Source organism: Sceloporus occidentalis, unplaced genomic scaffold (assembly GCF_023333645.1).
Source record: "Sceloporus occidentalis isolate IW3139 unplaced genomic scaffold, rSceOcc1.0.p SCAF_6, whole genome shotgun sequence".
Classification (NCBI taxonomy): Eukaryota; Metazoa; Chordata; class Lepidosauria; order Squamata; family Phrynosomatidae; genus Sceloporus; species Sceloporus occidentalis.
In genome coordinates this window covers 93,083,207-93,096,749 of record NW_028316986.1, presented here as the reverse complement: position 1 = coordinate 93,096,749, position 13,543 = coordinate 93,083,207, and the positions used below count along the sequence as shown (strand labels likewise).

At 37.0% G+C, this 13,543-nt stretch overlaps 1 protein-coding gene across 12 annotated transcripts in view; it reads right to left on the bottom strand.

The window, feature by feature from the left end:
• Window positions 1-13,543, bottom strand: part of LOC149311114 (band 4.1-like protein 2) — a 139,072-nt gene that overhangs the window by 17,046 nt on the left and 108,483 nt on the right. For 2 of the 12 annotated variants that reach the window (XM_089530382.1, XM_089530377.1), the window contains 6 exons: window positions 11,435-11,467; window positions 11,172-11,234; window positions 8,332-8,478; window positions 3,338-3,505; window positions 1,064-1,117; window positions 322-867 (listed from right to left, as the gene is read on the bottom strand). In XM_089530382.1, the coding sequence (XP_089386508.1) occupies window positions 322-867; window positions 1,064-1,117; window positions 3,338-3,505; window positions 8,332-8,478; window positions 11,172-11,234; window positions 11,435-11,467 (1,011 nt within the window). The remainder of the gene's footprint in view (window positions 1-321; window positions 868-1,063; window positions 1,118-3,337; window positions 3,506-8,331; window positions 8,479-11,171; window positions 11,235-11,434; window positions 11,468-13,543) is intronic. The other 10 variants (XM_089530378.1, XM_089530384.1, XM_089530381.1 and 7 more) reach the window with 8 other exon arrangements.

Below are 13,543 nucleotides of genomic sequence, written 5' to 3'. Positions count from 1 at the left end.
AAGTTATTGTAGGGTCATAAAAGACTAACACTTTAGACAGACAAGACTCAAACAATTAACACACGAAAGCAAAAGCAGAACATGAAAAAGAAAAAAAAGATGGTGTAATCCCAGGCAAATTCGCCCTTCTGGGAAACCAAAATAAATGTAGCAAAAGTTCAGAAACCATGACCAAAGGCAGAATCTGCACATCATTTTTTTCTCCCTTCCAAATCTGTATTTGTTTGAAAACCTGAAGAGGACAGAGAAGAAGAAAGGCAGAGATATTTAACCCTATGGTGAGGTATCTATTCTAGAGTCCCTTCCTCTTCTACCATTTACCTCAGAGCAACAAATTATTTGTGGTGAAACATCAATGTCAATATGCGATGCCTCTCCATTTACTTTCAGCTGCTCTTCCACGCTCTCTTCTTTCAGACCTTGCTTTTCCAGTTTTGGCAAATTTGTCTCTCCAGGTGTTTCTGTGGTTACTTCATTTGTCTGAACAAAACCTTTTGTTACTTCTGTGTGCTCAACTGTTACTTGAGCTGGACTGACTTGTGAAATTTCCATGCACACTATTGCATCTGCCTTCTGTTGCTTCTCATCTTTAGTAATTTCATTTTCTTCTAGTTCTTCTTTTATGGAATCCTGAGTCAACTGTTGGTATGGCCGATATTCTCCTGCTTCATCTTCACTCTCACTATTGCTGCTATCTGATGACAATGATGAAGAGTCCTTTTTCGACAGTCTTTCCATCTTCTGAATTTCCCCTCCAGCAGAGACAACTTGTATTTTGTCCCTGTTGGTATCATCTGTGACTATTGTCTCTTCTATCCCAACCTCTGCCTGCTTCTTCTCCACTACGTTCAGAGTCTCATGCGAACTCTGCACAAAACAAATGGATGAGGAAAAACAAAAAGTAGAACATATGAATAAATAAAATAATGAACATAAAGCTAATTGATGGATGGTTTCAGTCACATGAAAAATGAAGATGACTGTAATAATGATTAAAGGGGGGGAAACAAAGGAAAGAAAAATGATTCAGACATGTCAAGGGACTATGGCAAAATAGGAGAACCTTAGTAGTCCTGTTGGTTCCAATGGAGAGCTCTTCTGTTTGGGGAGTAAATCTCTGTGGAACAAAAAGCAACCAGAAGGCACATATAAATACAAACTTCTACATTTGTTGACACAAACATCTGATTTTCTCATTTTGCAAACAGCACAGAGGGACTAATTGCACATTTATATATTTATAGCACAGTTTTGTTAAATCAACAGGAGAATAAAGCACACTGAAATATATATGTTGGATCCAGTCAATGGACCTAAAGTTAATCATGACTAGCTTAATACCCACTGATCTCACAGGATCTACTACCAGTATGACTAAATCTGGTTCCAACTCAGTATTTTTATTCTAGAGCACTATAAAAGATTTTGCTGATGACACCCAAAAACAATGCTTTTCCCCCACAATTAAAAAAATATGTAAGGTAGCAGTTGGTGGACAGGAATTTTTTTAGCATTTTATTACTTTACTTTTATTTATCTAGGTTATCTCCAGATGAAACCTTTACATCCTTCCCATGGAGAAAGTTAAATATGAAACATACAATTTACACTTTTAAAAAAGTAATCATTTGTCTTAAAAACTTGGACTAAAGATACTACCAAGAGTCAATCTACTTAATAGTAACTGCTGACAGCCTCAGTAGTTTAAATAACTTATTCAAGAGCAACTATGTCTATGTGCATGCAGGACATTTTTCTAACCGAATTACTGTAAGAAATAATTGGAACCTCTGAGAGGAATGTTACAAATCTACCAGGTGTCTCTCTATACTACTAGTATAAACCTTTGAAATGTTATAGCCTCCACAGTCATGAGTACCACTTCACTGTACTTGTTTGGCTATCCCTGAAGAAATATAAAATTTTCCTATACAAGGGTTCTGTGTCAAATGGATGAGTACAACTGGCATGTAACAATACAAACATATAAAACCCATTCAAAGATTTCCTGTACTGTCATAGATTCTGTCTCAGACTGATATTGGATTTAAATATTTGTTGACCTATCATCAATACCAACTGACTGATGTAGATTTTAAAACCTAAGCATTGATATATGCAAAGAAAATGGTAAAACCAAAATAGAGCAGGGCCTCCCCCTGTGGATGCTCAAGTCCCATTAAATACAGTGGTATAGTAAAATAGTGTCTCTTATATAAAATGGCAAAATGAAGGTTTGCTTTCTGGAATTTATATGTTTTCTAATATTTTCAAGCAGTGGATGCTTGAATCTGTGAATAAAAAATCTGTGGATACAGAAGGCCGACTGTAGAGTAACTGAAAGAAAGTATTCAACTATATTTTCAGTTAAACCTAACACTTGATCTGAAACATGGATATTTTAGCTTCACAGAATAGCAATAGCAATAACAAGTACATTTCTATACCACTTATCAGTGCACTAAAGCACTCTCTAAGCAGTTTACAATTGTAAGTTAATTACCCCCAACAATCTGGGTACTCATTTTAGCGACCTCGGAAGGATGCAAGCCTGAGTCGAGCTTAAGCCCTTTCGCTGGTATTGAACCTGCAACCTTATGGTTTGTTAGTGAGTGGATACAGTACAGGCATTTAACTACTGCACCACCAGGACTCCTCAGAATAAAAAGTGTAAAGCTTTGGTTTTAATACAGATAATGGATAATTTCAAATTTAAGTGGCATATAAAAGCACAGCAGGAAGGACTAAAGTTTTTGAAAGCCTGCCTCTAAAATGCATTTACATTTATGACATAGTTTTACTTTGTTTTAATTAATTAATTTTTTGCTAAAAATAATTTTACATCTAGCATTTTACATCTAACGGGGTAGCAATCCATCCCCACTACATGTGCAGAGGTGACTTAAACGTGGATGTGATGAAGGAAGTACATTCATGCAAGAGCTCTTGTGTGCACATCAGAGCTCCCACCAAGCCCTTATTTTCTGCCCTATTATTCTTGCAATTATCCCTTATATAAAGGCAAATTATAAGTCCAAAACACACTGCAGAAATAATCCATTCTGAGACCACTTTAACTGCCCTGGCTCAATATTAGGGAATCCTGGAAATTGTAGTTCACTGTGGCACCAGAACTTTCTGACAGAGAAGACTAAATGTTTCACAAAACTACAGTTCCCAGAATCCCCTAGCATTGAGCCAGGGCAGTTAAAACAGTATCAAACTGGATTATTTCTGCAGTGTGTTTTGAACCTTAGTTAACATGTCACAGAATTACTCCCTTCCTCCCATTTACATATATGACTTTATATTGGAAAAAAGCAATGTGGAAAAGCACCTCAGGCAGCTGAGAGAAGAGTGAGGCAGAAAGCTTTTCAGAAGGTATATTATCTTTCACAACAGTGCCCTCTGTTGTCCACAAGGTAGCTGAAGTGAAGGCAGATTTCATACTACTGGGAAAACCCTCTTTACTAAATAAAATTGATGCTATCTCCTCTTCTAGGCTCTAGACAAGTTAGAAAATGGAAAGCAACAAATTAACAGCAGAAGACAAAACAGAAGAGATCTACAAAAGAAACAACAGGCAAGACAAGAAACAAAGGGCATGCAAACAGAGAGAAAAAGCACGCACAAAAGGACAGTACACTGAAATGTATTTCTTTAAAGGATATGGCTCACACTGTACCTTTATGACAAAAAGTTCAATAAAAATGACCACATAAGTTAGGAGTACTGCTATGTATCTTGCTCACCTTGCTGATTTTAGAATGTCCGATTGTAAATTGAAATCTACATAAAATCCCTGATCTATTCTGTACCACAGTCATTAACATGAGATTACATTTTCAAAAATTTATTTTCAGATTTTCTTAGTAAATATCCTATTCTCATAGAAAATAGAAACTAACTATTAATTATTAAAGGAAAGGTCGGCGAAACAGATGGTCCAACATAATCATCATGATGGAGATCAGTCATAGTGGTGACTTTTGAGAATGCCACCTCACCCCAAAACCGTTTTCAGCCTGACAAGACCTCAGTTTTAAATATTTCTGGGTACACTGGGAAATAATATCTGTAGTGCTGTCACAGTCATGGGGTGAATGGAGAATTGGCAGCTGGAGAAATCTCTCAGGGTCCTGCTGCAATTGCTCATCTCAATGCACCTTGTGCTGCAGACATCACTTCCCACAAACCCAATGCACAGTGGCTCAGTAACCTGTCAGTCATGTGCTGTCACACTGAAAAGGTAGGCTTTTGAGATCATGTTACTCATTAGTCCATCTTACAATCTTGTAACTACTGAACAGGATGTCAGACAACATTTTTCAACTGAATGATAAAACTGGAATTAATTTTACTGTTTTGCTTACCTTTGTAGGGCTTACTGTGCAAATGGCACACAGTACATGAACATATATGAAATAATGACAATCCAAATGGCTTTTACACTGGTGCGGCTAAAAACGCATATCTAACGCATACAGAGTGTAAAATGAAACTAGGATGACTTTGCAGTAATAAAATGGCAGGGACTAAAAAGCCAAGTCACCCCATCTCATTTCTCAGTTTCATCTACCCCACTTAAAGTTATTTTTGTAAATTCAAACAACCCACAACAGTTCCCTGGGTTTATAATGAAATGTTATAACAAGACACCCACAGTACTGATCCAGTTTTTCAACTTCTTCAAAATATATTACCCATACTTTGTACATTTTATTCTTATAAGGTCTAGAATGAATTACCTGTCAATATGTTTAGAGTTACATATTGTTGTTTGCAAACAGACTTTCAACTTCTTGAAACTTTATGAATGAGAGACCTCCAAGAATAATATATACCTCCACCAAAAGAATTCTGTACAACTCACAAGTTGTACAGTTGTTCTAAAAAAGCATTTCTGACAGTTAACAACTAAAAACAACTTTCTACTGAGCTGAGTAAAAGACAGTAACTGATATTTCCTCATCTTAAAAACATCCCACATGTTGATGTATAGTAATGATAAAGCTTGAAGAACAGAATTTATTAGTGATACCATTATGTAAAATTAAAAAGCTGCATTTGGCTGGGTTTTAAATTATACCATGCACATGCATAGGAAGAGTGAGGTGAAAAACAAAGAAAAAATGTGAATCAGAGAAGGGCATCTAATCTTTAGACTACTTTAAACCCTCTAGCACGCAGCATAATCCAATCTTCTGTCACACTGATATAAACATATCAAGTTAGACATCTGTACTAAGTTATAAATGCACAAAATATGCTACCACCAGCACAATTATATCTTTAAATGGGCACAGCTACTATGATTACAATGTCATTACTAACTTGTTGCTTGGTAATTTTTGGCACATCTTAGATTAATTTATAAAGATTGCTGGAAACTCAGAAGAATGATGTAATTAATGTGCTGCATGGTGCAGCAGAGTAATAAAAAGGAAATCCTGACTTTCAAAAACTGTAACTATTTCTCCATAACTATTCAGCTGCATATGCTATTTTAGGAAGCAGATGATGAAAAAATTGCTGAAAATAATTGCAAAGAAAGTACAGCCCTTTTTGGGCTCTGAGTCTTGAGCAAAATGAGCAAACAGCACAAGCAAAAAACTGCAATGGACAAAGGCTAGATATGATTTGAATTGCCGTATCTGATTTGGCAATACAGGAGAAACATACACATACACATTGTGTATCAAAGTTATTTTTAACCATAATTTCTACATGCCAAAGATAAAGCAATCAGCTTTTTAGAATTAAAGAAAGATCCTGTAACCACAGAACGTTCGACTGGATGTCAAGATGCATTTAGGGCAACCTAAGGTCCTATGCATGGAATGATCAGTTGTATCTTCTATTTAGTTTTGTATATGTACTACATTGGCATTTTACTGCTGTTAGAAACACTGCACACCATTTGCAAGAAAGTTAATCAATTTACTCAATAATCAACTAATTATAAAACAGGTAACGCCATAATAATAATATAATATAATAATATTTATTTGTACAGTGCATCCTTGCCTTACGCGGGGGATCCGTTCCGGGTCCCTCCGCGTAAGGCGAATTCCACCTATGCTCGAACCCATTGGAAACAATGGGGCTCGTGTGTGGTGGCGCGGGCGCGCGCGGGGCGCAACGGGCACGCGCGTGCCCATTCAATTGAATGGGATGTGCTGCCCCTTCCGCCCCACGCGCGTGCTGCGGCTTGAGTACATACGCTCAAGTCCACGTATGGCGCGCCCGCGTATGGCACGGGCGCACTGTATACCGCCCTATGGCAAACCAATCCGGGCGGTTGACAACAGTAAAATATAAAATATAACAATTAAAACACTTTATCCCTCCCCCCTTAAGACAGTATTAAACAGTATAACATATTAAAAACACAATATCAAAGCATAAAAACAACAATTAAAAACTAAAAACCCTGATATCCCTCTGTTGATCCTCAACCATCACTAAGATGGGGCCACGGGAGGAATGAGGGAATCAGGGGACCTGGGCCGGGATGGTTAATCTGGAAAGGCCTGCCGGAAGAGATCCGTCTTGACCGCTTTTTTAAAGCTGTCTAATGATGTTATCTGACGGATCTCATCCGGCAGGTCGTTCCAGAGTTTGGGGGCGACAGCAGATAACGCCCTCTGGGAGGTCGCTGCAAGCCAGTGCTAAAAGCTTTTGGAAGGACAAAACCCCAAAAGTGAAGTTTCAGTTAGCTTCCTTTGCCATTTCTTTTTACTCCTTTGGCAATTTGTGATCATTTAAATTCAGTTATCCACTGAAGGCAGTTTCTTCCCTGCCACTACTCACGTCTTTAAATTTTTTGTGGGAATTATATAATTTTGTGGGAATTATTATTATTATTATTATTATTATTATTATTATTATTATTATTATTTCTTGTGTGTCCTGTGTTTAGATTGTAAGCCTGAGAGCAGGGGAATGTTTTTTTTTTGTAAAGTGCCATGTACAGTGATGGTGCCATATAAAGAAAGAAAGAAAGAAAGAAAGAAAGAAAGAAAGAAAGAAGATAAGTGGACCTTATTAATACATTAAAGATAGTATGTACACACTTTGTTGTTGTTTACTTTCAAGTAGTTAGCAACTTATAGTGACCCTAAAGTGAACCTATCATTTTGTTTTCTTGGCAAGATTTGCGCAGATCAAATTTGTCATTGCCTTTCCCTGGGATTGAGTGTATGTGATTTACCCAAGGTCAACCAAGTGGGTTTCTGGGCCAAGTTGGGAATCGAATGCCGATCTCCAGAGGTGCAGTCCACCATTCAAATTACTATGTCACTTTGGCTCTGGTTTCTCTTCAGATCATATAAAGATTACATAAACATGAACGCATTACGTATCTGCAATATACCACCTATCTGGCTGGTCAACAAGCACTGAAAAACTATGTGTAAATGTTTTACAATGGATACATTCTGGCCAGGCCAATGGGGTTACTCTGGAGCCAATGATTTCAGGATTGCTGTATTAATGTAGTTCAAAATTGCATTGAAATACTTGATAAAATATGTGTCACACTATATATCCATAAACAATTTGCCACACTATATATCCACAGACAATTAGTAACACCTTCTCCTTCTCCTCCGCTATCCCCCTCACACACACTCACAGACACACAGAGCTACTCATACTTAAAGAGGCAAACCTATAAAAGGCACTGAACAAAAAGTATATTACATTCCTGAAAGCACCTTGTAAATCATTACAATATTTTAATATTAAATAATTACAAACAGTAATATAATAGAGACATTTGGAGATATTTGTATTAAGATCTCATGGTAAGTGTCAATACTATATGTTTAAAGTTGTAAATCTTGTGATATAATAATTAAATTGCATATTTTTAGCTGCCTGATGGAAGAGTGATTTGAAATATAGTCAGCATAACAATTGAAAATTAGGTTGCTTTCAAAAATAACCTTTTGAGGCTTGCCTCTTTTGCAGGGAAAGTTGTAAGTGGTGCTGTCCTCCCATCTTTTTTCCAGGCAAGCTATTTCCATCCCTATTTGCTCTAAGTGTGAAGATAACTTTTGGGAGTCTGAAAGAATGTGCTCACCATTGCAGTTACTTGCTATTATATATTTTAATGCAAGATGGTAATTTCTTCACCCTTGTTTCTCCAGTGTTTGTGAACAGAAAGCAACACATACATACACTGTTAGAATATTAGCTGCAAATAAATTTGGTATTACAGCAGACATATCCCATATTTTCCTTCTTAATACTGAATTATAATGCATGTTTAAATTATTTTCTTAACTCTATGGCTATGCATGCTGACAAGGGTATTCAGTGACATACCCCTTGTGTCTGTAGAGACAGAGGTGTGATACGGCGCTTCTCCCATTCATTGGGGCGTGGCTCAGGTGTGGATTCCATAAAATTGCGCTTGAGTTCACTAATGCTAGCCTGATGCTTCAGTAATTCATCCTGGGTCTTATCCAGGTCCTAGCAATGTGTGATGTAAAAAAAAAAAAGTAGGACAAAAGTATGACAAACACCAATCATTAAAATATACACACCATGAAAAGTGCCTGGTATCTGAGTATCCAAATTGGAACTTATTAATTACATGTTAGAGACATGTATTTCAGGAAAAGAAAGACCCTGTTTTTATCCCTATTGTGTTCATTAAATTGATGCAATAAAAATTGTAATAAATTATTTATTTTAGATGTTGCTGGCTCTTATTTGCAAGTTGCAATATGTAATATTTGCACATTAGCAGTGGTATTATTTTTTAAAGATCTTCCACACACAAGGAACTACAAGGTAGAGATAACATAAAGTTTATGGGGAACAAAACAGTGCCTTTAACACAGTACTCCAAAACACTTTGTGTTTCCTTTAAAGCCCTTATGGTTATTCCTACAGCAGAAATCTATTCAACAGGTTTGCACAGGCTTATATGGCATAAATAATGCATCTAATTCAAAATGCCTACTGTGCAGCTTCTGTTAAAGCCATAGAAGCCTGGCAAAAGTCTGGCTGAAAATGAATATATGACACTGGAGGAAGGAGCAGGATTACAGGAATCCTGTTTGTGAAAACTAGGACAAGCCACCATGGATCAAGAGGACAGGCAGCATACACATTCACGCCAACAGTATCTTTTGAATCCATCTGCATCTTTTGCTTGTGAAATTACATGGCAGCAATTCACAGAAGGGGGTAGGAAAATGCTCCATGGGACAATCAGCTAAAGCAGCCAATTTCCCCCTCTGACCCACTTGTGGCCACCAATGACTCTAGTGAGAAAGAGTATCAGACTGTGGCCATCATTGTTTTCAGGGGGCAAAATACAACTATAATGTGCATACAAATCACACTGAACAGGACAATGCAGCTCACAGAACTACAGAGAATCTAGACTACACATGTGTGTAATTTATTTGATATAAACTATAAAAGAAAGTGGATTCAGACATTTACTTGCCAAGCCTTGAATTACAGGAGTGGTCCCAAAACTGCCCTTTAAGAGATTTTGAGCTTCAGCTCCCAGAAACCTCAGCCACGTTGGTCAAAAGTATGGGATTCTGGGAGCTGAAGTCCAAAATCCTTTAAAGAGCATAGTTTGAAGACCACAGAACTACAGGCTCTTTTCTATGTCTGAAACTGATTTCTACAGTTCCTTTTAAGTGGGATGTCATTCTTAATGAGAGATATGTATCTGAATGTGTGGTGGAGGCAAAAGCTATGACTATGCTGAAGCTCTGCCATCTCCCAGATGCACTGGAAGAACAGCATACATGTCAAAAGAGAAGAGAATTAGAAAGAAAGAGATGGGGTGGGGGAAATGAAAGAATGTGCATGTGAGAGAAAGAACAAATGACAAACTCCATGATCCAATTAGGTCCATGCTCTGATGGAACATAACCCTTCAGCAAAACTCAAAGTAGGTGGTTTTCTCCCTCACCATACAGCTCTGTGTGTTCTTAGTATCTGCTCAAGAGCAGACGTTTGAGCATGTATGGCGATGGTGATGGGAAATGCCAGGCTGTGGTCTACTGACAGGCTTTTTCAAACTGGATCCTGGAATTTGAAAGAAGGAATTTTCTTCAAAGGAAACTAGGGACTATGTGCTGTTTTCTGCTCAGGCAAAAACTTACCTGTAGAGCTCTAACATAACACAACATATAGAAATATAATGAGGACAAGTTTCAGTATCAAGGGAATACTGTGCTTTTAGTTCCTATCCATATATCAGAAATTTAGTCAACTGGGGCAGATTTACGGTATCACAGCTTGTATAAATACAGTATTTTCAAAAATAATGTTGGGGTGAAACCAGGCACATTTCTTGGATTTGTTTAATGCCATGTTATGCAGTACACTTTACACTGTTTTAGTAAAATTATGTCAAGTATGTACACAGTTACCAGAAGCTGCCAAAAGCATCATATTAGTAAAGTTACTGTAAATCTTTAGATTCTCACATAATATCCCCTCATTTATTTTTTAAAAAATTATTCCCATATTACCTAAATCTAATAGCAGGAATAGCCCCATTTGGATGGCAAGGCTTGATCTCTTCAAATCAAAAGTTGTATTAATTTACTTATGGTTATGCTACTGACAGATTAAGGGGCAAACACCCTCATATTTATAATTTTAAAGAATGTCAAATAGCATCCCCTGGTATCACAAAGATTACACCACAGTGAAAATTGTTTCAGTGCATAATTCAATTCAGTTCACCAGGAAGGCATATTAAAAAATTACTCAAAAATTGGTATCAGAAGAACTTACAACTTTCTGGTTCTAATTTAACTGCACAATTTTTACTAGAATACACTGTCTCCCATTTCCAATCATGTGTAGGAAATGGAAAAGAAAACATGCAGTATAATGGAATTCAAACTCTAGATGGTGCAACCATGAAAGTATATCAAAGATGCCCTATTTTAGGAAATGCTGACATCTGAATAGGGCTATAAGACTTACCACTACAAAATGTTATAATAGCTGCATATTTAAAATCCATTCATTTGCAGAGTGACTAAGATTTTCAACATGCACATCCAAGTCAAACATCCCCATGCATTTCATGCACTGTGCCTAGAACAGCCTGCAAGTGACCTCCCATCTCATGCAGCCTGGCAGCCCATGAGAACAGAAAGTATTCCTTATGTTATACAAACCTCCAACATTAAATTGCTATGTCTGACATAAATATTTTCCCCATCTACTTTCAAGGAATAAGTCTGTGAAATTAAAGCACACACAAAAACAGACAGGAAGAAAAACCCCCGTGATCATCAAAACCACCAAAAAGTGCTTAAACAGTCAATAAATAAAACTTTAAAATTAAACAAGCATTGTTGCTATGCAAACATAAGCTACAGAAGCCTCAAGCATTGATAATGGCAGGCAACAACTAGGTTTAATTGAAAATATCATCCACCTTCTTATGATTTTCCTCCTCTTCTGTCTCCACCTATGTAACGGAACCACCCAAAGGTCAGCAAAAGAAAACACTTGTTAGTGGAAGCTACAGATGCAGCAAAGAGGTTTGTTTGGAAATACTACAAACAATATGCTCTGTTTACAAACCTTTATTGTTCTGGCCTCAGATGCTGCTCAAGTTATTAAACCACTGCGGTCTTCTACCTATAGCACTGTGGAAATGGCTGAAGTAATTTTTGGTACGGGTGAAATGGAAAATGAAAGATTCGTCTGTCTCTCTACAACCCTACTTTTAGTTCTTGTTTTTTCCCCATAGTTTGGAAGAAATTTTGAAAACAGAAGGTGAGGAAAACAGCATCCACTATGAAAATTCAAAGAGAGTGACTGTAATATCAATGCAGTTTGAAAAAAGTGAAAGCAGTGCAAGCTTAAAGCTACAGACTACTTCAGAAACACTACATCTGTATTGTTAAATCCTTAAAGATAACATGAACCTTTCCGATAACAAAGCTGATATGTATCTAAAGTACTGCAAATAAATAAATACATTTTACAGGACTGACCCAGACATATCAAACCATGGGATGTTTCTGAATATGTCTTGTCCTCTCTCTCACACACACATACCAGTTCAATTAATTATGTCTGGTTTGGCACAAATCATAGTTTGCATTTACATACAAATTACTGAACTTTGTTCAGTATTTGTTTGGATGTCAAATGAAGCAACACTGAACTGGAGCAGATAAGGAGAAGAGGAAGTGGAAGTGCATATATAGCACAAGGCTTGCTAATACCAAGCTATGTTTTGGTGCTACCTCTCAAATAACACCACCACCAGCCCTTATTGTATGGTCAGCAGCAGCAGCAGTTTGGAACGTATTGATTAACCACAGCTTGCTGTGCCATACAAGTCACTATCACTGTATAACTCTAACTATCTGTAGTTAAAATAAGCAATCTTAATTAAGCGTTTATTTGGAACATACAAGTACAGAGAGATGTTGGGCTCATTTAGATATTAATACACCACTTGCATGTGGGGGTCAAAGACAGAAAAGGGGTTATTTGATAATAAGTTTTAGAATTTTTACTCTTTCCCATCCTGTTTAGTTTCATTCAAAAATTACACAGCCATTTTTTGTTTATAATTACTTAAGATTTCAGTGTTCAAGAGGTTGCAATTTTCTATTTTAAAACTTCCAAAGAAAGTCATAGAAATAAACTGCTTTTAATGTGAAGTCGAACTGCTTTTATACTACATTGCATTTGCCTTCTGGGAAACAATATTATGAGTAGTGAAAAAACAGTCAGAAACAGCAGAAATTTTAACACAGCAGTATCACTGTTTCATAGAATATTTTAAAATGCTACTTCATATGCTATCCAGATAAAGATACCTTGCTTTCAGCATCACTGACTAGTTTAGAAAAGTATGCTTGAGTAACACAATACCTGACAATAAAAAGATTCACCAAATTTCCATGCCTTTTTCTTTCACTACTTGGTAAGTTAAATAGAGTTTCTCAGAATTTCAGCGCTGACTCATTCAAACACAAGTTATAAACCAGAGATGGGAAACTTTGGGAGGTCTGAGGGACATTTTCTACCACTCCAACCGCTCTGGGGGATGCACTTTCCTCTTATAATCAAAAACTGGAAGAAGAAAGAAGTATTTTCCAGTTATTTAAACATTAGGATTTTGTTCAAACAAGGCAGAAGTGGATCATAGGCTTCAAGAGGCACAATTCTCCCTTCTCTTCAAACAAAGTACATCTCACACACAGAAGAGGAGATGCAACAAGTTCCACAAAAATCACTTTCGCATCTAAATAACTCCATGATATAAAAAATCAAGTATCATTATGTGGACAAGACTTAAGTTTCATGCTCTCGCCTCCTCTCTCCTCCTTTGGCATAGCTGTGAAGAGATCAGAAGCCTTTGCTTCCAAATGCTATTAGCCATATTTAAGGCTATATCTGAACTCCAAAATGGGCTAATGATTTATAGAGACAAGCCACCTTAGCTGTTTCTGTAAGATGACTGGGAAATGTGTGGCCCTCCATATGTTGTCAGACACCCATGTCCCAGCCAACCTAAAGCAAA